Source organism: Pseudochaenichthys georgianus, chromosome 19 (assembly GCF_902827115.2).
Source record: "Pseudochaenichthys georgianus chromosome 19, fPseGeo1.2, whole genome shotgun sequence".
Lineage (NCBI taxonomy): Eukaryota > Metazoa > Chordata > Actinopteri > Perciformes > Channichthyidae > Pseudochaenichthys > Pseudochaenichthys georgianus.
In genome coordinates, this window is record NC_047521.1 from 16,928,441 (window position 1) to 16,953,202 (window position 24,762).

The following is a 24,762-nucleotide window of genomic DNA, read 5'->3' on the forward strand; positions in this document are numbered from 1 at the left end:
ATTGTTTAACCTTTTGTCCGCCTACATTTTAAATGTTGGAACAAGTGTATACATTGTTCTGTGTTCAGGCCCACCTTTTGAACATCCCAAGCTGGAACTGGAAGGAGGGAGACGATGCTATCTGCCTTGCGGAGCTGAAGCTGGGCTTCATCGCTCAGAGCTGCCTGGCTCAGGGCCTCTCCACCATGCTGGCCAACCTCTTCTCCATGAGGTCCTTCATCAAGGTAGCCACAGCTAATGTTCAGCCATCTGTGATCACTGGATTGAGTTCAGAAGTAAAGTTGGCCATGAAAAAGTTGTAGTAGAAATATATAATAATAATTGTCCCAGATGAGGCTCATGTTCAACATCTGTTGACTGGGTGGGGAGGAACGTGTACAACATATAAATACATGTTTTAATTAAATAAAACATCGTAATGGTACAAGCTGTTTGTATTGTGTGTTAAATCTTTGTTATAGATTGAGGAGGATACATGGCAGAAGTATTACCTAGAAGGAGTGGCCAATGAGATGTACACCGAGTACCTGTCGAGTGCCTTCGTTGGCATGTCCTTCCCTGTCATTTGCGAGTAAGTACACAGAAACAAAGATTTTAAATGCTTTGTGGCCTTCTCTTCGGATTCCCTCTACCTATTATGTTTTGCGATTGGCACTCTTTGGCCTCCATACGTTGTACGTTTTAGCTTTTAATAAATCAGACCTTAAGTAGAAAAAGGTGGCACTAAATGCTAAGACGATTTTTTGCAAAACTACAAATATTTACCGTGCGTTAAGTCTAATTATATTGTTATTCTCTTTTGCAGACTCTGCTATGTGAAGCTAAAGCTGCTACTGATCGCTATAGAGTACAAGTCTGATCAAAGGGAGTGCAGGTAAGTGGATGTGTTCACAGTGTTTGGTTAAAGTCATTAAAATGCATGGATGCAAAAACCTCAACACGCAGGTGTGTTTGCTGTCGGCATTTACCTTCAGTGATGAAGCTACTTTGAATCAGCTCCTCTGTTTGACTGCAAACACAAGCCGCTTTACAAAATGTGCTAAATTGGTTTGTTCACAGACATCAGAGGCATGTTGATAACATCCTGACAAATTCACGAGGAAAGTGGCCGTTGGTTTCTTTAAACACAGCTGAAGCTTTGTGTTTAGTGGTTTTTATACTGCAAATGTTCCACTCTTTTAGGTGTCACTGCTATCTGCTTTCATCAACTTAATTTAATAAAGAAGCTATCGTGCCAAATGAGCGGGGGAAATGGATCCTGCCAGCGTGTCACTGCTCAGTACATTCTGTGATCTTAACTTTCTGTTATGACAACTTTGGTCTATAAATCCTTGCAGCACCCTGATAAACCCTGGAAACCACGTGAAAATGCAGGAGGGGACATTGGGCTTCTTCATTGCCAGTGATGCGAAAGAAGTAAAAAGGTAATACATTGGACCTGAGATTAAACGGAGTCTAAAAGTATAACTACACAGTGTTGTAAACCTTACAATATGCTACTTACAGTAGCTTAACATGTTGATAGCTGGTTGTTGTTAGCTAGCAAGTTGTTAGCTGAAGTCACAAGGAAAAGTGTTGTTGCTAGCTAGGATGAAGTACCAGAGGAGGATTTATTTGGTGGAGTTGTTTGCATTTTACCAGTTCGTACAATATGACTATAAGCTTGACATGTTGCTAGCTTTTTGTAAGCTAATGATTTTTGCAACAAGTATAGGATTTATTGCTTGCGAGAATCAAGTAGCAGAGGAGGTTTGTTTGGTTGGACCACATGCTACCAGTGCTTGCAACTTACTACATAACTTAATACGTTTTACTTTAAACACATTCCAACTCATGCCTAAAACACTTTCGAGACTTATTTTAGAAAACTAGGGATCACAAATGTTTTGTTATCTGGTACCATTTTAATAAGGGACTTCTTCCACAGGGCCCTGTTTTACTGCAAAGCCTGCCACGATGACATTAGTGATCCCAAAAGGATAAAGAAATGTGGATGCAAGAAATGTAAGTGACTGCATTAAAGAAACATTGTATTGTTTAACTTCAGTAACATTTCTTCACAGCACTGAGTTAGCATCAATCTAGCAGTGTGATGATGTATTTACATGACCTACATAGCCATGTGTCCAAACCAATTAGTTCCTGCATTCATTATTAACGTCCTGTTACTTGTGCATGAACAAAGGTAATTGGATTTCTTTCTGCAGCCAAAACACACAGGTGCAGTCCAAGTTTCCCTTGTAATGCTGCGCTTGTGGACCTCTATATAACATTAACATTTGCTGTCATTAATAAGTCAGTTCAGCATAATTTAGAAAACACAGCTTTCCACAAGTAATAATGTAGTCAGGTTTGTGATTTATCCTGTGCGATTTTGGTGAACTGATCAGTCAAGTATTTATTTTTCGTGTGTCTGGTTGATGATTAATCTTTTTAGCATATTCTCTTCCTTATGATTCCCACCTCTCATAGATACACAGAAAAGTAAGAAACAAGCTAGTTTACTTCTCTCAAACCACCCGTGAAAACAGTCTTAATATGCATTTTGTCTGTTTGCATGTGTATGCTATGTTTTATTCTGCATAATAGCTGTTCCAGTTCATTGATAACTTAGTGATGTTAACAGGCATTCAGAGAGACTGTTAACACCACAGGTACCTGGATGGATTGTGTGTCTTGAAATGTTGTGTTGCGCTCTCTCTCTCTTGGATTTAGCACAGTTACCACTTACACCTAATCTTAACATGTGCTGTATTTTCTTCCTGCTGCTTGGGAACTTGACACTTTCCTTAAAAATTCACTTTATAGTGATATATTGTGAGTAGTGTGGATTTATTTCCCCTCCGAAAACACAGCCTGCTACCCCGACTGAAGCAATATGTTTACTGTGTACTGTAAATGTTGCATGTAAAATGGTTGATGCTGCCTGGATCCCTCTGCCTGTTGACATGTGCACGTCACATTCAAATCGAGGAAAACATAACAAATACAAAAAATATACTTTTAGATAAAAATATTATAACAATTGTATTGAAAGACCCAGAGAGACAATGACACAGCTGACTATGCAATACCTAAAATACTAATGTATTTAGTTTAGCATCCCTAAACAAAGCATGAACAATTATGTCATGCCTGTTTAAGATATGCATACTCCTTCTTACCACCAGATGTCCCCACAGTCCTTTGAACAATGCAACTTCCCTGCAAGAAGAGCAGAGCTAAAAAATCACCAGCATGGGAAAAGAGTACCATTTACTGTAGTGATACAACCATTGTGTTATCTGAAACATACCCCACAACAGTGTCATTCGCTGAGGTGTTTTGGGGGAAAAACAATGTCATGGGGTATGTGCAACTTGAGAATGTCAAACGGATCATGGTCTTTTCAAACAAGTGTTGGACCTTGTATTTGTTTTTTATTCTTTTTGGATTTCTAATTCCAGAAACAATGTCACATTTACTTTGACCTTTTGTTGGAGAAATGTCTGTTTAACTTCTCTGTTTGATAAAGAAAGCATTACAATTATTTAACGTGTGTCAACAAGATGGAACTCATAGAAGTTCTTGTCTCTTCTGTTCTTAAGCAAATAAGTCATGACCTCCCCTTCCCCCTTGTCACTTTCCCCCCTAAACCACATGATTTTAAGACTTCATTATTTCCCCAACTAATCCTAGAAATCCCCCAAAATCGAATAAACCACAAAGAGTGGAAACAAATTCAAATTGTAACATTTGCACGCTGTTACGACCCTGTGCATCCCAGCAGCAGCCTTCCTCTGTGTCCTGTCTTGCCTTTGTCCACTCTTCCTCCAGAACGACCCTCTACATTAACCTGCTCTTCCTCTCCTCTCGTCTGAACCCGTGACTGTAGCCAAGACGGCCGCCTACAAGAAAATCAGACTGGCATGTTGTTTTGATTGCAGCCGCTCAGAGCGGGACTGCTCTTGCATGCCAGTTAATGTGCGTTGTAACATGGACTCCCCTCGACGCGACATCCCACTCTCTGCTGTCTCTGTTAATGATTGCTCAGCCACTTTACGTGCCTGTAAGTTGTCGCCATGACATGTGCTCTTCAGTGTCTGTAACATGCACTGTGTTATCCGTGCAATGTGTCTTTAGCTTGTGTGCTGTCTAGCTCTAGCAGCTTCGTCGTCACTGTCATGGAGATGTTGCTTATGAGTCTTTAGCTTTATGATTTCAGTCAGTTCGTGTTCCTCCCTCCTTTCAAAGTGACTTTTAGCTGTTGTGAAGCATGCCAGTGTACTGTGTTGCTGTTGTTTTGTCAGAGAATGTGGATTCAAATTGACTTATAGTTTAAATCACCTCAGTCATAGTGTGAACAAAATTAGCTTCTGAAAGATAATATGCTTCTCCTCCAGTGACCCCGCACACCTATTGAGAAGACATTGTGCTTTGCATTCCCGCCACAAATCTCTTGGGAACCCTGTTGAAGAACTCAAATGCATTTCTTCAGATTATTTGTTTTAATAGGAGTACACAAGAGCTATAATGATGTCACTGGAGAGGCTAACTAATTATTTTTAGAATAACCCAAATAACATTTGAGTCATACCAAATATTTCCCTACTGTACCCTGCAGGAATGGGTGGACAGGATAGTATGTTAGATATTTATTATAAACGCCACTGACAATTCATTTAAAAATGAAGAGGCAGGCTTAAGAGCGCCCGAGGGGATGTTCTGAGGGAAGCAGTACTTATTGAGGTTAATGTACTGGTTTTATTAAATTAAGATCAAAAGCTTGAACAACCACTGAGGGTGACGTTTCTTAAATATATGCAGTTCTCAAACCAGGCCCACGTTCATTGCCAGCAAAGAAGAGATTGTAGTTATGAGCTTTAAAGGCGTGGAATTTTCAAGATATTTATTGCATTTTACAAAATGATGAACGGGATATGCAATAGAAAAGATCTGTATTGTATTGGACTGCAGGAGGAATAACAGGCTGGAGTAGTGCTGGATCATATGATCTCAGAAAAACAAACTGAGTTGAGCAGCATATCAATTCTTAAGTGTGATCCCCTGCGGCATGTTAAATTGTTCTGATATATCGCAGAAGGCATGAAGAATGTGTTCCAGTTTGCAGAGCGTTGATACAATTGTCTGGAAAACATTGCAGACTGTCATACAGTTTTAGTGATTATCTCTAGATCAAAGACCATTCTGTTGTGGTTGAACGTCTCAGGGCGTCCCCCCCCCCCCCCAACCCCCCCAACATGTCTTCCAGGGGTGTGTGCTGTGAGCATCGCCTGGCTAGCTGAGCTCCAGCCGAGCTCCCGAGTCGCTGTCGACACGGAGGGAGAGCCGTGTGGAGAGAGGCCTTATGCAGCCTGACATGGAAATTATGTTTGCATTTTCATTTTTGGAGTGCTACCGGTTGTCATGAAACTCAGCCCGACAGTTCCTAACCACCAGGCAGCCGAGTGCCCCCGCCCCTCTCGTCCTCTCTCGTTGTGGGACAGATGCTAGCCTGTTAGTCCTGTGACTCTGCTCGCGCCCTCCGATTGCAGGCGACAGATGCCAGGACCAGCAAGGTCCCTGTTTGAACATTGCTGTCACTGTCCTGCCTTAAGCTCAATGCATGACCTTTATTGTAAGCAAGGGGTTGAAATAAGGTACTAATGAGAATGTGTGGGACTCACGGCTCCAAAAAAGTGACTCACAGAAACTTCCGTGCACCAGTGCAGGTTGTGTCAGGCAGGGCAGAGGAACGGGAAACAGCTTTTGGGCAAGAAAAGGAAACATAAACAAGTAATATAGACTTCAAAACAAGAGAACATTATAGTAATGTGACATATTTTAGGAACCTCCCGACTAAATGTTATTTAAATGTCAGCACAGGTGAATTTCACATCTAAAGACATCTAAACATCCAAGTAAAATAAATGCACATTTATTTTCCCAGTTAAAATATATTATATGAGCTGTACCATGGACGTGCATTAGTTTGAAATATCTTAATTGAATGCTGCTAAAACAAGTGTAATGTGTAATCTTGAGCAGAAAGATAATTCATTGATATCAACCAACATAATCTGCAATTATTTTGACAATTGATTAATTGTTTTAAGTTTAAGAACCAGACATCTTTTCAGCCCTGAAAATGGTGGTGATAGACTTTTTCTTGGCTTGAATGCAACTATGACTAATTTCAATACTATATTAATTAACACAATATAGCAGATAGCCTTAACTTTGTTTAAAAAAAACAGTGCTGCCTCAAATGCTCCGTAGGTACACTGAAACACTGAAAATGATCCACTGATCCAGCTCAATGACCACATTGATGAAGAGTCATGTTCCTAACTGACCCGTGTGTTTTCTCTCATTGCTTTGTCCGTGTTGTCTTCAAGGCACCACACTGTTTTAAATGTGCCTCAAAGAGAAATCTGCAGCCTTCTGTTGTCATTTATAATTTGCTTTCATTACAATCTGATCTTCCCTCTAACCTTTCATCTCTGTCTCTGCATTTTTCTCAGCTAAAAATAGCTATAATGGATATATCAAGTCAAGTAAGTTTTGATTTTCATTCTCTATTTTGTCATTTGTTTTCTTTAATCCTTCCACTTGTGCTTTCTCAGCTATCATCACTTTAACTGTCTATAACCAGCTGTTTTTCCACTGTTTGCTGCTCATCACTGCAGTCTGTCATCATCCATCATTTCGTTTTATATGCAAAGCATCAGGGAAATATTTGATTGGTTTGTGTTGGGTATCAGTTACAGCTCAGCAGTAGATGGTGCTACTGCTTCACTGTGCGTGGGGATGGATCAATCAGATGGAAATACAATATTTAGAGCAAATGTCTGCAATGATTTATAATGTAGATCCATGTTATAAAATAGACAGGATGAATATGACTTAAGAGTTTAATATTTCTCTTAGCCACTAGAGTGAACCATGTGGGCCATCCACTTCAACATGATCAGTGATCTAGTGCAAATCTGCCACAGTGCGTTGTCCTGGGGAAGTGTTAGGCGTGTTTGACATGGGGCAGATGAAAAGTGGAGGTCTGGAGCAGGGAGGATAATCTGCCCGACAGCTGACTGTTGAAATAATCATCTCTATTCTCCCATTTGAGCTCCTAGACATTTTTTGTGGTACAATGTTCTTCTGTTTCCTTTTTATTCCTATTTTATCATGCCATCTTTACCACCAGTGGAGTTGTAAGTGACCACATTTCAAATGGATACTGAATGAATTTGTCCCTCATCCGGCATAAACTGCACACAGCAGCCAGTGGTAGTTGATTCACATTGTCACCTCCTTGTTCTTATGGCATAACAATAGCTGGAACACCTAAAAAGCATATTTATTAATTCATGTTTATGATAAATATTAAAGTAAATGTCAAGTCCAACATTTCATTGGTGGCTAGACCAAGTGGTTAAGTGGTGTAATAAAAAAGAGCTTTTTTAATTATTCAGCCATTAGCATTCTTATGCCAGAAAGAATTACCCCCGAAAACCAGTGATTGTGCTTTAATTATGATAAGAGTCTAAAGATGTTTTATTAACATACACACTGCAGGTCTTACTGAAGTCAGTTTAAATCAAATCCTATCTTGAGGTTAATGCGAAGAGTTAAAGTGTTGGTTCACACAGAGCAAGGCTTTATGACCTTCCGCTTGTGGTATCTACTCATGCAGATTATATTCAATTGTATGCATCTGTGTTTTGAAATATCTGTCCGTAGCATGAATGCCTCCACCTAACACAACGGAGGTTAAATGTATTTGTAGTGCTCACAACATTAAAAAAGGATTTCAGAAGAATGAACATGTCTTACTCTGGAAAATGTACATAATGTACTGTGACTTCTTCAGCAGGAAGTAGTTCCATTGAAAGCTATTGAGCGTAAGGCCTTAGCTTTATTCTAATATTTTTGTTTCAATGTTGTGCTACATATTTAATTGATTTACCTCCATGTTATAAGGATTGATGCACGAGTCTCAGAACACAAACTCAAAGCCTTGGCTCATACAATGAATGCCATCGACATAGCAATATAGCACTAGAGGTCAGGGAGAAAAATGTTTTGGGTTAACTGCCCTTTAAAAAAAAGAGCAGATAATCAATGTATCTGCATTGTACAGATCCTGATTGTACCTCCTCTTCATTTAGCAGTTAACAACGGCCCCGTAATCCTGTCGGCAGATTATCAATACAACTCCGCTAAACTGAACCACAGCTCAACCAGCTTGGTCTGTAGGGGGCCCCGTAGCGGAGTCGCTGTTGTGTCCGTCCCGTTGGTAAACAACCGCAAGGGAAGCCTGCTGCCCCCCGCCAAGCCCCCGAGACTGGGCATCACAGGCTCTGGGGACCTGAGCCGGCTACCGAGGGCACGTAGCCTTCCGGTGAAATACAGATACCACCCCAGTCACTCCAATAACGGCACGCTCAGTCGCAGGCACTGTAAGGGCCACCCTCCCCTCGGCGTGTTTGGAAGGCGGTACTCAACAACAGCACCGAAGCATGTGCTTGCCAGGCTGGAGTGGTTGCATGTGTAGCATTCCTTACTAATGACCCAGTGTGTGCAGCTGTCAGCTGTGAAACATTAAATATTGAACAGGCCAAGAAGAGATGTGAAGGGCCAGTGTGTTGGAGCATCCCTCTCTACTGGAAGCCCCCCCTATAACTCATCATTTTCCATTATAATGTTGCTCTTAGAAATGCTAGCCGCGCTGGAAATCATGCGTTCATCTGCAGAAGAGCATGATTGTTGGGACTTTACTCCTTTTGACGAAAGCCAGTCTGGTTTTTCTTCGTCCTTGACAGCTTGAACTATCATTAAAAAATACTCAAGCGTGTTTTCCATGACGTATAACAAGCTATTCCCACTATTAACGATGGCTGTTAAAATGCGATTAGCGAAAACACTTCTCGCTGCTTGTGTTTATTTTACCAGCGACTGCCAGAGAGAGGGGTTGTTTTCTTCAGCTGTGGTATTAGCTTGTGAAAATATTTGCCTGATTACTTTACTCGAGGGTAAAACTTGTAATTTGTTCCCTATGAAGGGCTCAGTGCAGTTTCCTGTAGTGATAAAGACAATGTCCAAGGGGCCCTTCAGCTGTACATAAATCACTCTGGCACGAGGACCAACATGATTATATGAGCCCAGGGTGTCACTCCCAAGATGAAGACCAGCAATCCAGACTGGATTGAGTATTGGCACAAAACGAGCCTTATTTATAAAGCTGGGCGCATGATGTTTATAGGTTATTATCTTAATTAAATGAGAATGTGAATGATTAGTATGAGGAGGAGCTAACCAAGTCTATGCCTGAGGAAATTTGTGCTAACAAGGGATTGAAAAATGAAAGTATCCTATTACCCTTTGAGGTATTTGTGGAACTTCATTATCTGGTTTACAGATGGTGTGTTTGAATAAAACCTCTCAGATTAGACTTTAGCAACCGGCATGATGGTTGATGATGGCACTATTGCATGTTTGCATCTCCATACACATTCATGCAATGTGCTAATGTCTGCTGTCCTCATCATGCAAACATTGGACTGTTGCATTCAAGTTAAAGTGGCCTGTCCACTCCATCGTCTTCACCCAACCTCTGTCCACTCCATGTCTCTGTAACCCTATAATCTCTTTGAATTCACTGACCTCCAATTGTGCCGTCTTGTTATTTTTAGCTGTCACTGATTTTTGATTCATTCCGATTCCTACTTTTGATAGTTTGCTTCTAATACTGTCTTTTTATTGCAGTCGAAGAGGACCAACAGTTGGCGTTATCGCCGAAGAAAAAGCAACGTAATGGAGGCATGAGAAATTCTCCAAACTCCTCACCTAAGATAATGAGGTAGGACATTTCTGCCATTTCTGGTTTTGTTAATTGTTCTATTGGAAGATGTACTGTTGAGTGTATTTATTTTGTATAATTTAATAACCAAATGTACACAACACTGAATAACTATCACCAAGTTGTTTTGGCAAAACTGCTTATATGTACCTTCACCAAACACTAAAAATGTTAGTCCAAATATATTTTCTTTTTAGCCTGTTTTTTGTTGCCACCAACTACTGTGAATAACAGCTGGCTCTTAAGCTGGTAAACACTCCACCATGTTACGAGCTAATCGCTGTCTGCTGTTTGATGCTGTGCAGGACAGGTATATCGTACAGTTGGTTTATAAGACTGTGTGGCTGCTGCTGTGGCTGAAAGCAAGGTCCTGTTTCATGGCAAACTTGTAAGACTTGCTCTATGCTGCGAGGTTTCCAAGTGACACCCACAGACTGCAGCTCTTAAACCGGCCTGGCACTAATGACAGCGGCAGGCAGTCAGAGAGGCTCTAATAATGGCGCATTTCCACTGCAGGCCTCGCTCGTTTGGTTGGGCCCGGCTCTCTTTAATGCTGCGCTTCCATTACAGTTTAGGAACTGGGGTAGTTACTATAGTAACGCAGTGTAGGCGGAGCCGTGACGTCATCTTCAATGAGCGTCCCAAAAAAACAACACCGCCGTTAGCTCTTAGCACTCAAAGCTCACAGCTCTTCATATCTGTTCAGAAACTAGACAAAAGTTAAACAAGTACAAACCACAGACTGCCTGTGTCATGGCGAATACAGTCGCTGGTTTATTTATGTCTGTATAGGCCGTTGTTGTGAGTGTGGACGGTCGGAGCATATATAACGTTAGCTTAGCCAAGCTCCATTTAGAAAGCACGCAGCATTTTAAAAGGGTTTTCGTCTGCCGTCTGTCTGCAGACTTGTCAAAGCATTAATTCATGGTTTTTACTAACCTGTATCAGTATGTTGTTACTTCGGCATCACTTTGAAACGTGTATTACAATTAAATCACGGTCAAATATGTTCATCTTGTTGTATAGTTGTAGCCCCCTTGCCAGTGATTCTCTCTCTAGTTTAGCATACTCAGCCCGACTCAGCCTGGTTGTTCCTGGCCCTAGAACCAAGATTTAGTCGGGCCAGAAAAAAGGTGAAAAAGTAGCCCCGGGCCAAAACTAGGCCAAGTGGAAACGCAACTAAAAACGGGCTCGGCACGCTTAGGCTGCGGCCCCACGAGGACGAATTCGGTCATTTGCGTTACTGTTTAGTGTCATATAGACCGTTCGGCCACACGAGGACGACCGAATATGGCACTAAACGACTGAGGAAACGACAACGGGTCCCAAGGTGGATAGAAATGCATACGCCACTCTCTGGGGGGTCAAACAGCTCCGTGTGTTCGCCCTATACGGACATTTTCAGATCACTGATAGTGATTGCGCAATAGCCCCGCCTCTCCCCACCTCTTCTGCTCACCTCCGCTTACCCCGCGCCAGTGCTGAAGTGTTTCGCCACCAACAACAACAACAATGGCGGATCGCAGAGTTGCTATCGTGCTCCGGACGCTATTGACCATGCTACAGTTGTTTGTGCAACATCTACAGCAATAATGATGAGGCAATAGCCCCGCCTCTCCCCACCTCTGCTGCTCACCCCCACGTCAAAGTAAACTGCACCCTGAATTCAGATTATTTATCTTTCTCTCGCGAGTGAAGTCTAATCTGACAGGACGGAGACACGCAGCTCTGCTCACCTGCAGCTCCTCCCTCTGCAGCAAAACACACACTTCAAGTCAGATCATCACCCTTAGCTATTTTAATTACCTCTCAAACTCCCTAAACTAGTTATAAATATGTTTATTTTTACAGTCGGCCGGGTCACTGATTACTGGATGAGCTGCTGCATGAGACAGACACTGGCGCTGTCCGAAGAGAGGGAGGAAAAAGAGAGGCTCCGTGTATTTTATCATTATATTATATAGAGTCGTTATTCATTTGTTTTAAAGCTCAATAAATAACAAAGAAGACCTTTGACCGGCACTTTTATAATTTTGTCCGGAAGATTTCAACTTTAATACACGCTGACTGGCGAAAAACTCTGCCCGGTTCCCTCGGCCCCCACCGCGGAGAATAAACAGAAGGGCAACCATGACAACCTTCTTCTTCGCTGCTTGGGTGGAGGAAGTTACAGCGCCACCTACAGGCTCCTGCATATGTACTGCAGCTTCTCCAGCGGTTGGAGCTAAACGGAGCGGTCTCGTGTGGGCAGACACTATCCGGATAATTATTGCATGTGGACGGAAGCCGTTTGCGATTGCGTTTGCGTTAATCCTATGCGTTTAGCCGTTTTCGTCCTCGTGGGGCCGCAGCCTTAAAGCGAGCTACCCGCTGCAGTGGAAACGCGCCATAAAGGACAGATAGCCCTGGGCTATTCATCTATTGTTGGATCCCTCTGAGCTCTCCTCAGCACGTTAGGCCACAGATGATATGTATCATCACAATGAAAGGAGAATTAAAATGCTACCTTGCTTTTATCTTGTCCCGTAAAATTAAATTGGAGCTTATTGATTTTGACTGGAGATTACGCTGTTATTCAACAAGAAGCCATTACAAGGATGATAATAGTCATTGTCATTAAGTGCCATGTTACAAGGAAGCAAGGCACCAGGGAAGTCTTGCAGCCTGACGTATACAAAGTGGAATAATAGAGATGAAATTGAATTAAAACTGACAGATGACTTTATGCTCCCATTGCTAATATAGCTGCTATTCATTTAACATTCAGAAATAAATACACAAATGTATGTGTTATTATATATAATTGAGGTTGTATTATATATATAAAAAAGGAGTGTTTTCTGCACTATTTAGCATTTTCCTCTGATCTATGGCCTCTGTTTCTTCTGGTGGGCTTTTGCCATTGTTTGATTGTTTGATTTGGTTTAAAGTTGTGTCAAAGTTGATTTGCTCCAGGTGATATCCAGTCTCTTGGGTAACAACACTAGGCTTTTCTAAAGCAATAGCCATCAGCAAAATATCAGCCCACCAAAACCAATCCATCTACTTGCCATGCAAATACGCCGCTCAGCACAGGTGGATGTGTTATTTTATCCAGCGTGTCTGCTGCCTGCGCGCTGGAGAGGGATTCACTGCGGTAGCCTTAGGGTGACTTCACTGCAACAAGCCGAGAAAAAAACATCTGGGTGTATACTATATCAAATGTGTTTTTACAGGACCTGCGGTCTCAAGGCCTTTGTAAATAAGTAATGATCAACAGATTGGCTGAGGGTTTTGAAGAGCAAGCCTTTGTCAGTTTGCATGATGGGAAGGATTTTCAAAGACGTTGCCTGCCCTCACTACTTGTGCTGCTTTGCAGTGGTGCTGGAATAGAACATTTACATACTATGCATGTTTAGCTTCTACTTTGTGTCTCTCTCAGCTGTCATTACACTCCTCTGGAAGACACCTGGCTTTATGTTGTTTGGTCATGACGTGTGAAGTCTTGTCAAACGTGTCATCTTTACCGCTAAGGCAGTGAATTATGCTGCTGATGGTTTTCGATGTTTAGAAGTGCGCTTCCAGAGAAGACACCCGCAGACACTTCTGCTCTGTGTAATGAAAATAAGCGCACTAAATAAGAAAGCAATAATCTGGAGAAGCAGAACTGTCTCCTGTTTCCAGATGTATCAGCAAACTAACGCATCCTGTCTGCAACTTAGCAATGACGACCTCACTGAAATTAACACCATTTCCACAGGCTCCTTGATGGGTCATAAGACACATCTAATTGTGGGATGTCACAACGCGTTGGGTCACATCGCACCACGACATACACGTCATGTCTGCTACAGGACTGCTGAGGCAATTGGCAGTGCAGGATAGTGACAGGCCGACATGGCTGACAGTGAGCGATAGCTATCCTGGCAGAGCTCTGTCTCACCAGTCATCTTCCACAAGGACAAACTGAAGTGACAGCGGCTCCACTGAGTGAGTGGTGAAACATTCGACTTCTGATGAAATATTTAGCCGGGGTGTAAAACCACTAAATGCTTTCACTCTTATTGGAACTTCAGACTCGAGTAGAAGCGGTGATGTTGAGTGCAACAAGAGTTATGGACGAGGATTGTCATGGATAAGCACTGCTAAATGTATCGATTTGTTGATTCACTGGAGATGTATTCACAACATCATTTATCAAGCTGCTTTATATCATTTTAAATGTAATATGTTTGGGCAGCAATTTGAAGATGCCACGTTGTGCTCTGAGAAGTTTTTATGGATTATTTTCACAGCTATTCAATATTCTATAGAATTATAATCATAATATTAACTGTTTACTCATGTCCAATGTTTACTGTGTACAGTGTCAAGGTATACATATCACTAGGTAATATTTATCATATAGGTCCGGTATATTTGATTGAACATTAACATATTTTTGGATATTATACTTTTAATATAATATTTTACATTCATCCATAGATTTTAATGTGCACACTGTCCTTTTAAACTACAATTGCTTTGACAGATGTGAATTTGAGAGGTGGAAAAAGGCAGAAAGGACATTTGCTTCTCCAACTACTTCCATTCTTGAAAGGACATCCAGGTCTAGCCTAGGGGTAAATGCAGTAAGCCCAAGGCGGGCTTTTTTGGCGGCAGTCTGTTGGAGCCCGAGGGATGGTAGTTTCAGCGGACACTTTCATGCATACTTAACTGTTACTTAAAGCAGCATTCTTTTAAAGTACTCACATGGATTAAACAGGAGCTCTTCTTATGGGGAGAAGTATTTAAAAGGTTTTGGACAGAGACAGAAGGCTTCTGTCTGAGTTGCAGAAGATAACCTCTTCAACTGTGATCTGAATCTGACAGTCAATTTAGTGCAAAGGGAATTGTGTTGGGCACACAGCCTGTGGTTAGCTTTGTTGCTATTGTAGCGGATGATGTTTGACCAAATTGAGGCTTTTCTTTATTACCAAACAGTTCAAATAAATGACTTTTGGTGGCATCCTACTGCGATTTAGCGACAGTATTTGTTATCATTTTACAAAATGATGTTGTCTTATTTGAGCAAAATGTATGTATTACATGTCACATCAGTTAATTACGAAGTTGTGCATAAAAACACACTATTTCATGGTGTATTGCATAGGGCCCATTTACTGTAGTGTAAATGTGTGATATGATTCTACAGTATGTGTGTGTTTATCCTGTGCTCTGCCGCTCTTATAGTGCATGCTGGGATAAGCAACAGCCCATGAACAGTGATATCAATGTTGGTGTATGAACATGCATGATTTATGTTAGGAAAAGACAATGCATATCTTTTTTTTTTAATACATTTTGTATAGCCTACCTACATTTGTTTTATTTAAAAATAATTGTTTTGGGTTGTCTCTTTAGCTTATTTGATTGTATGTTTGATGTTTTTCTTCTTGTGGGTGGGGCTTGAGAAGTAGAAGGGGTGACCTACAGTATTATATTTAAAATATATTTAAAAAATCATATCACTGAACAAGCGTGGTGAACAGCAGGTACTCGTGTTAAGACCACTTTAGTGGTCAGTGTTAGGTAGGATAAGCTCACCGCAGCGCTCAGTGAAATGAGTTTATGTAGTTCTGATGCTCTGTTTAAATATTAATACCCTTCACATGGAACTGCAAATATGATTGGGCAAATTGCTGAAATATTTAAAGTCTGGTCTGTTAAAGCTTTTATAACGCAGCACACAACGTCAAAAGCTGTATGTAGTAAGGGGGCGTAATTGCATCCCCGTGCTCATGCCAGTCAGCGCAGTGTGTTGCTGCCATCCTCTTCCGCCTGGCTGCCGCTGCTGATGTCACTCTGCTTGATGACATGGCAGTTTTGTTGGCATTTCTGCAGATGGGCTCTGACAGGAATGAGTAAAGAGGGGAAGAAAGCTACTTTTTTTTTAATTCAACCTCATATTTCTTTTTGTAGAAAATCTTTCATCAGTATTATTATTTACGCAGGCTTGTGGATTATATTCTCAGGTTAATCATCAAAGAATTAAGCTTTATAAGTCAAACTACAATACATCCAGAACTGCGCTGCCCGCCTCCTCACCCACACCCGCTCCAGAGACCACATCACCCCCGTCCTTCAAAACCTGCACTGGCTCCCTGTCCGTCAACGAATACACTTCAAAATCCTTCTGCTAACACACAAAGTTCTCAATAACCAGGCTCCCCCCTACCTCACCAACCTGATCCACCACTACACCCCCTCCCGCAGCCTTCGTTCATCAGAAGCGAACCTCCTCTCTATCCCCACACGAACCAAGCTCCGAACCTGGGGGGACAGAGCCTTCTCCATCGCTGCCCCCACCCTCTGGAACTCCCTTCCACAACACATCAGAGACTGCACCGACCCCCCCACTTTCAAAACACTGACCAAAACAAACCTCTTCAGACTGGCTTTTAATTTGTGAATTATGCTGTGTTGCTGTTTTAATATTTATTTATTTTTTATTTCTATTCTTTATTCTATTTTATTAAATGCCAAGAACTAGTTGATTTAATTTGTGTTTATGGTGATGGTATTTTTTCATTCCCTCTCCCCATGTTTTTGTTTGATTAGACATGACCCGCTTGTCATCCCGGGGAACGATCAGATGGAAAGCATGGACGAGAACATAAAGAAATACGACTCCACAGGGATGTTTCACTGGTGCCCGTCCAAAGACATCGAGAAGGTCATCTTGGTGGGTTCTGCTCTTTTACTGGGCACACGTCATTTGTCCCTGACACTCTTCTACCCGGTGACAGATGTGTCATGTCACAAAGTACCATCAGAGGTTGACAGGGCACTTAAACACTCTGTAATGAGGTGTTTGACATATCATTTGCTATATGGGCTCCCTGTACATAGAACATTTCTTGTCCTAATACATATGCCATTTTTCAAATTACTTTCATAGTCAATTGCAGTCATGAACTGCATAATATATTTGACAGCTTAAATAGGCAACTGATAGAAGAGAAAGCACTAACGTTTGCTAAAAAAGCCACTACATGTCACATTTATGTCGTATACATATATAATGATATATATGTTTTAAACCGTGTGTTCTTCCTTCCCTCTCAGACCCGGAGCGAGGCAGCCATGACGGTTCTGAGCGGCCATGTGGTCGTGTGCATATTCGGAGATGTGAAGTCAGCATTGATCGGTCTCCGAAACTTCGTCATGCCTCTGAGAGCGAGCAACTTCCACTACCATGAGCTGAAGCACATTGTGTTTGTCGGCTCCCTGGAGTATCTGAAGCGGGAGTGGGAAACTCTTCACAATTTTCCAAAGGTCTCCATTTTACCTGTGAGTATAACCAAACACCCAGATAGAATAAACATCTGGAATGAAATATGTTGAATACTAGGCAGATTAGCATGAAATTAATTCAGATGTCAGATTTTTTTTATATAGTCACCAAACAATGTATTCTGGTGGCTCTATACAGTACAGTAATCCCCTGACTTTTCCACTTGGGCTGCCATGATGTGGACATGTGTGGTTATAAGTGGAATATCTCCTAACTTTTAGGTGGTTTTCAATGACATTTTTCCCACAGTGGTCCTTCAGTTTTTCCTGCAAAATCAAAATGTATTCTTTGCATTAAAAAAAGATATGCTTAAGCAACTCAACGCTTTATTTAGGTTTGAAAAATGATGGTTTGGGCTAAATCTTTAAAATGTCAAAGCTAACTTAGAGCTCAAGTCAGGACCACTTTTTCCCTCCCAAAAAAGATGAAAGCTGTACTTTAAAGTTGCTGCATTTTCATTCACCTCTTGGTGTCATACAGGTGAGATTACAAATTCTCTCCTTCACTTCCTCTCAAAGGGCACGCCGTTGAGTCGGGCAGATCTGAGGGCTGTAAACATCAACCTCTGCGACATGTGTGTCATTCTGTCAGCCAATCAGAACAATATTGACGATGCATCACTTCAGGACAAGGAATGCATCTTGGCGTCACTCAACATCAAATCCATGCTGTTTGACGACAGCATCGGGGTCTTGCAGGCTAATTCCCAAGGTAAGGAGCGCCCTATCATAGTTCACTGCACCGCCTGGAAGGGACAGGGTCCTGGCACACAGAATATCCCTCACTGGGTGCTGCCTGGCTGACCTGGTGTCAGTGCATTTGACAGTAAACCCTAGTGACTGTTCCTCAGGTTACTGCAACAACTGGTTTCTTCACAAACCTAATTGGTGGCAACAAGCACAGTGTTGGCTAAAATGCCTCACCTGGCTTTTATTTATTTTTCACTTCATGGGACTGTTTGTAAAAGGAACATAATGTGTATAATTTATGAATATTGCATGTTACAGCTTTCAAAACAGCAACTGAAGCACTCGGTTAGCTTGAGATGGCCATCAATAATGGTAATTCTGCGACACTGAGAAATGCTTTTAGAAACCTTTTGACCTGAGGTAAAAAAAAAATCCTGCCAATGTCATTATTTCTCTAATACATGGATGACCTCGCATTTGCCTTAGTCAGCAGTACGTGATGGATGTCAAAACACGGCCTATGTATTATACATTCAGCATCACTGATTTAATGTGCTTACTTGTCACTCTGAGGAAAGCAAGGAATGTCAAGTCAATTTGAATTCAATCTTGCGGCGCTTATTTTCTATTTCCTGGCTCTTTACTCTCTATACTTTTTTGTGTGTGTGTAAAAGGTTTCCGTGTCCATGCACACACCATTTAAGGGAAGCAAAATGAGAAGTACGTCACATCTATTATGGATAGACTAATATTGGACCTTGTCAAGAATACTGTAAAATCGCACTCAGCAACTTTATGCCATAGCAGTGGCCGGGAACGGATGGAAAAGCCCCGGCGTATTAGTTTTGCTGATACGCCGGTTTGTAGCCTCTGATGAAGTATTGAATATTGCATTAACAGATGTGCTTTATATTATGTGTGTCCATTTAGGTTTTACACCACCCGGGATGGATAGATCCTCTCCTGAAAACAGCCCAGTCCATGGATTAGTGAGGCAGACTTCCGTCACCACGGGAGCAAATATTCCCATCATAACAGAGCTAGGTATGCTTGCTGCTGTTCTCTCCTGTCAGCTGATTGATATGCTAGCTCTACTGTTGCCTGTTGAATAGTTGTAAACAGATCTGAGAACACCATTTCTGCAATTAGAGGCTGTCAACACTTGACTAACCGTACTAAAAGTGGAGGTTTTTTTACTGCTTTTTTTGTCCCTTGTTGACATGCTCCAGTAACTGTTTTTCCTCAACACTTGTCTAGCACCATTAGCAAAGCCAGGCAAAAAACTGCCTGTGATTTCATTCAGTCAGGATAAAAGCAGTGGGACCAGCATACAAATGATAACTGAGCTTGGTAAGAAGCGCCTCTGTCCTGTTCTGCAGTGTTGTTACTGCTGCTGCCTCCATATCAGCTTCCTTTTGATTTCTCTCGCTGCACTAGAGGCTCAGTCCATTCCCATGGCATCACTTTGAGCACATTTTCCCCTTGATTGTGGTTGGAATTGCCTGTCTTGTTTTGGCCCCCTTATCTCAAAGCAACATTTTTCTTTTTGATTTGTCTAAGAATTACAAGGCCTTTGATCCATCAGAAGTCCTTGTAGCTGTTCTTATAGCATCTTCTGTCGGATCACAATCTCTGGCCCGCGCACTTACTTTCATCTCTGCACTGTCGATATGACTGACATGTAATCCTGTCCTCACAGAAGTAGCAGTTCTCCAACTACATTTTACATCGTTACTTTCTTCATTCTTCTGCATGTGTTTTTATCCTCAAAGAAGGTTCTCGGGCACTGAGATACTTTCATTGGTTTTGACATGCTAGTACAACTAATTGGACTTTCTGTCTTGGATTTACAAGACAAACAATGGCATATTGGTGTTTCTGATACTGACTATATGAGGACTTTGAGTCAAGGCCTGAATCTTCAACAATATGCATGGTGTCATGAGTGTGCATGTCCTGGATATGGAATGTAGCAAAGGCAAGTTAGCTACAAGGCCGAACTAAAATGCCAGACATTTCAAACAATTTTGTCCAAATTTACGAACTAAGGAGCATTTTTGGAACCATACAGTCCATTTATAATACAGTCCATATCTGCAGCTTCTGACTGTGTTGCACAACTACTTTACTTCCGTTTCTTCCTCTTCACGTGAATCAAGTGCCTGCTTCTTAAGCACAAGATCCATCCTTTAAAATCACAAAACTTTTCCATGAGATCTGGTTTGTAGAACAGAGAAAAGTACAAATACAAATTGTTAATAAAATGTTCATGTTTATCTCCATAGTGAACGACTCAAACGTTCAGTTCCTGGACCAAGATGACGATGACGACCCTGACACAGAGTTATACCTCACCCAGCCGTTTGCCTGTGGGACAGCCTTCGCCGTCAGTGTGTTGGATTCCCTAATGAGTGCTGTAAGTCGAACATGATTTAGCAGGCAGTATTAGTTTTTGAGTTTATTGTGCAGTGACATATGATATCCGTAAATGATCTAAAATATGCCAGAAATCTTGTGTTTTTATATCAGCCCCTCCCCAAAATGTGGGAACTCTTTTCTCCTCTCATGTTAAAACAATAGTTGACAAGACTGGGTTTGATGGCTTGACTTGTCTCCCTTTCAGTTTGAGTGAGGTTAGAACAAAGCTGCCTTCAAGTGCGCTCCAGTGTAGACAAAGGTAATGCTACCTAATGGACAGCCCTCATCCATCATCTGAGTCAATAGCGCTGTCAGCAGCCAAGGGAGATGTCACTGTGCCGTACAAGCAGGGGGAGACAAGAGACCGGGGTACAGACACTTGCCCTTTTTTAAATTAACAAAGCCGTAACTGAATGTAATTTAAAAGATAGCAACTTCATTGGGGAAAGTATATCTTCAGTCTTTTCATGCAGTTTCTACATAAATGTCAGTTTTTTTGCTGTAAGAAATGCCTGGACAGCCTGAATGTGTGCCAGGACTTCCTGTGTTGAGTGATGGGTATTTGGGTAACCTGCAGTAATTGGATTCTCCTTCTCTTCACTGGGTGTAGAGCGATGTGACACGGTTAGATAGCATCATCGGGCCTGGCCGGCACTCTGAGAAGGTTCAATTGTGACTGTGGTGGCGTTTGCTGAAGGATTTATCCCCTCTCTACCTTCATTCCTTTAGACATACTTCAATGACAATATCCTCACCTTGATCCGGACGTTGGTAACAGGCGGGGCGACGCCGGAGCTGGAGGGGCTGCTGGCAGAGGAGAATGCGCTGCGAGGCGGCTACAGCACACCACAGACGCTGGCGAACAGGGACAGGTGTCGCGTGGCACAGCTGGCCCTGTACGACGGGCCCTTCGCCGACCTGGGGGTAAGAGACTGGTCTGTGTCCCCCCTGGACTCAGCACATCTCTGTCTGCTTGTGTTGTGTAGTGAAAGGGATTGTGTGTCCAAAAATAGGTGAGTTTAATCCATTCTAGTCATCCTCAATTAAGGGTATGAGCATTGAATAAAAACATCCCAACATTTCTTACTCATACAGTATGAGCCTTATAAATATGATGTTTTCCAATCAATAGAAAAAAGAAAAGTCTACGCACATGCATGTGATAAAGATAATTTCACTTTTTATATATTTAAAAATATGCAGTATTTTACCAAGCTTTCAATTATTCCCTTTAGGAATAGGTCTGCACTTTCAATACAGCTTGACGTTGGTCAATAATGGAAATATATCAGAGTTTTATTAAAAAAATATTGTGGACTCTACTGTGTCATTTGTTGTTGTTTTGAATTCTGCTGTGGACAAGCCAGTAGGATTATTACTTAAATCTACCTCTATCAAATGAACAATGATCAGTTCAGGACTTATTTTCTATGCTAGAGGTTTATACATTCTTTCTAATTGATGATTATGATATATTTATCTTTGCTTTTGTGAAAATATAGACTGTACTGTACATATTTAGGATTTTTTTGTCATTGTTTTGCAGGATGGGGGTTGTTACGGTGATCTGTTTTGCAAAGCCCTGAAAACCTACAACATGTTGTGCTTTGGCATTTATCGGTTACGGGACGCACACCTAAACCAACAAAGCCAATGTACCAAACGGTGAGTATGGACCTAATGTGTCCTAGCATTGAGATTTAAAACAGCCTTTGTTTCCACCTTTGCTAAATTTAGAACCGGTCTGCCATCTGCTCCTTTCCCCTTCCAGGTATGTCATAACGAATCCTCCCTATGCGTTTGAGCTGGTGCCCTCAGACCTGATATTCTGCCTGATGCAGTTTGACCACAACGCGGGCCAGTCTCGGACCAGCCTCTCCCACTCCTCCCATTCGTCCCATTCCTCCAGCAAAAAGAGCTCCTCCGTCCACTCTATACCGACCACCAACCGCACCAACCGCGTCAAGAGTAGGGACTCACGAGACAAACAAAAGTATGTACCTGCCACCCGTTACTGTCCTTTTGCAAAGTGACAGTAACATGTGTTGGTGTTCATGTGTGTATTTGTGTCTTACTGTGTTTGTATGTATTACTTGTATGTTTAAGTGTGCGTTTAACCCCATTCAGAACAGTGTGGTTGGGCCTTCCCAATGACATAGGGCAGAGAAGGCCCCCCCAAAGGGCTTCTGTCTTTCCGAGGGGCTGCCAATTTGTCCATACACTTATGCCAAGAACTGCAGTACCTGAGTAATTCTGTCATTCCTGAGTAGCAAGGGGATTTATCTTTTTTTCTCTTGCTCAAGACCAAATCAACAAAAATGCAGTAGTGAAAGCAGCCTTAGAAACCAATCCAAAAGCCCTTTGCAGTTAAAAGCAATCTGAATAAACAATTTGTTTAAGGTACACTTTGAGACACACATTTTGCTCGGTCTAAATTTGTTTTTCTATAGTTACATTGAAGCTGAACCTTATTGTACTTGAATCGCACTTGTAATACGTCTTTAATAAGTACATTAGGCTATGTTATACTGAACATCATCCTCAGATCCACAGATTTCTTCAAATGCCGTTGCCATGGCAACACAATGCTCGTCATGAAACTATAGGTTACTTACGTAACCCCAGTTTTCAGAGTAACATGAAGTGAGATGTCTCACTATGGGATGCGCCTCAACGCGTATGCAAACTGAAGCATCAATCTCATTACGCCAATCCTGATTGGCTGGTGATCTTGACGTCTACATCAGGGAATCCACCCACCCTTTAAGTAGCTTGCGCCATGTCGCAGCATCATTCAAAATAAGCACCTCTTCTCGTTTCGCCTTAGCAAGAAGGGCTGTCTGGTGAGACATCTCACTTCATGTTACTCTGAGTGCTGGGGTTACGTAGGTAACCTATAGTTCTCATTCATAACACTCCGTTCGATGTCTCACTATGGGATATTGAAACTCCCGTATTACTAGACATGCTTATCTCGAAAATCACCAAAAACAACCAGAACTTAACAGGCAGAACTCTGTCTCAACACGGGGCCCAGCACTGCGCGGGCCACACTTGGAGCAGAGACATCTAGCCTGTAAAAGCGGACAAAAGTGAGCGGTGAGGACCAGCTCGCTGCTGCACAAATGTCTTGGATGGAAACACCCTTGAACAAAGCCCAGGATGTAGCCAGTCCACGAGTAGAATGAGCATGCAGGCCCGTTGGTGCCTGCAAACCCTGACTCGTATAAGCCAGAGCAATCACTTCCACAATCCAGTGGGAGAGCCGTTGCTTGGTAACGGGCTTGCCCTTATGAGGGTTAGCCCAGGATACAAAGAGTTGGTCATTGCATCGAAACTCTTTTGACCTGTCCATATAGATGCGTAAAGCACGGACTGGGCACACCAAATTCGGCCGCTGTTCCTCAGAGAAACACAGTGGTTGAGGAAATGCCTCAATGTCAATGGGGGTACATGAGCCAACCACCTTAGGTATAAAGGCAGGTTTGGGCTTCAGCAACACTCTCGTTTGCCCCGGGGCAAACTGAGTGCATGAAGGATGTACAGAGAGCGCATGAATGTCACTGACTCGCTTGGCAGATGCCAGAGCCAGTAACAGCACTGTCTTCAGTGACAGGAGTTTCATGTCAGCTTCTTCCAGGGGTTCAAATGGAGGTCGAGTGAGCCCATCTAAAACCACTGCCAAGTCCCATAAGGGCACCAGTGACCTGGAAAGAGGGAGGAGCCTGCGAGCCCCTTTCATAAAACGGCAGACCAAGGGATGTTGGCTTGCCATCTTTCCCTGAAAGCCCACATGGCATGCAGCAATAGCAGCCAGGTACACTTTAATCGTAGAGAAAGCTCTGTGTTTATCAATCAGGTCCTGTAGAAATGATAGAATCACCCCGACAGGACATTGAAAAGAGATGTGTCCTTTTTCAAGTCACCACTCCTCAAACACCCTCCACTTACAGTCATAGAGGGACCTGGTGGAGGAAGCTCTCGCACTCTGAATAGTGTTTATCACCTTCTGAGGGAGTCTCACTGTATTCAGGTTATACCACTCACGGGCCAGGCCCATAGTGCCAAGCGCTCTGGGTGTGGGTGAAAAATCGCCCCCCCCCCCCGCCTGAGACAGTATGTCCCTGCGTAGCGGGAGCTGCTGCCCGCACAGCAGCTGATATATCTCCGCCAGCCAGTACATTGCAGGCCAGTGTGGAGCTATCAGGATAAGTGTGTGGCGTTGCTCTCTCACTCTGGCCAGAGTTGGGGGTATCAGAGCCAGGGGTGGGAACGCGTACAGAAGGACCGGAGGCCAAGCGTGCGCGAGCGCGTCCACGCCTAACGGTGCGTTTAAATCGCGTTCGTATATACCCCCCCAGCCCGTCAGACATGCGTCTGTGGTGACCACCTTCCGTGATAGGACAGCACCCATAGGCACGCCCCGTACTAGAAAAGTCGGGTGCAGCCAGTGGCGCAGTGCCATTACGCATTTCATAGTGACCATCACTCTCCGCGCGGGG

General features: G+C 42.5%; 1 protein-coding gene across 13 annotated transcripts in view; it reads left to right on the forward strand.

Annotated features, from left to right (window-relative positions):
* LOC117464534 (calcium-activated potassium channel subunit alpha-1a-like) overlaps positions 1-24,762 on the forward strand; it is an 83,061-nt gene that overhangs the window by 51,639 nt on the left and 6,660 nt on the right. For 3 of the 13 annotated variants that reach the window (XM_034107035.1, XM_034107036.1, XM_034107037.2), the window contains exons 14-27: positions 69-224; positions 462-571; positions 806-874; positions 1,338-1,424; positions 1,928-2,004; positions 9,745-9,838; positions 16,418-16,541; positions 16,925-17,149; positions 17,672-17,864; positions 18,773-18,886; positions 20,128-20,258; positions 20,990-21,184; positions 21,807-21,925; positions 22,032-22,253. In XM_034107035.1, the coding sequence (XP_033962926.1) occupies positions 69-224; positions 462-571; positions 806-874; positions 1,338-1,424; positions 1,928-2,004; positions 9,745-9,838; positions 16,418-16,541; positions 16,925-17,149; positions 17,672-17,864; positions 18,773-18,886; positions 20,128-20,258; positions 20,990-21,184; positions 21,807-21,925; positions 22,032-22,253 (1,916 nt within the window). Of the gene's footprint in view, positions 1-68; positions 225-461; positions 572-805; positions 875-1,337; positions 1,425-1,927; positions 2,005-3,874; positions 4,049-6,503; positions 6,537-8,147; positions 8,439-9,744; positions 9,839-16,417; positions 16,542-16,924; positions 17,150-17,671; positions 17,865-18,772; positions 18,887-19,099; positions 19,193-20,127; positions 20,259-20,989; positions 21,185-21,806; positions 21,926-22,031; positions 22,254-24,762 lie in introns of all 13 variants that reach the window. The other 10 variants (XM_071206852.1, XM_071206854.1, XM_034107026.1 and 7 more) reach the window with 7 other exon arrangements.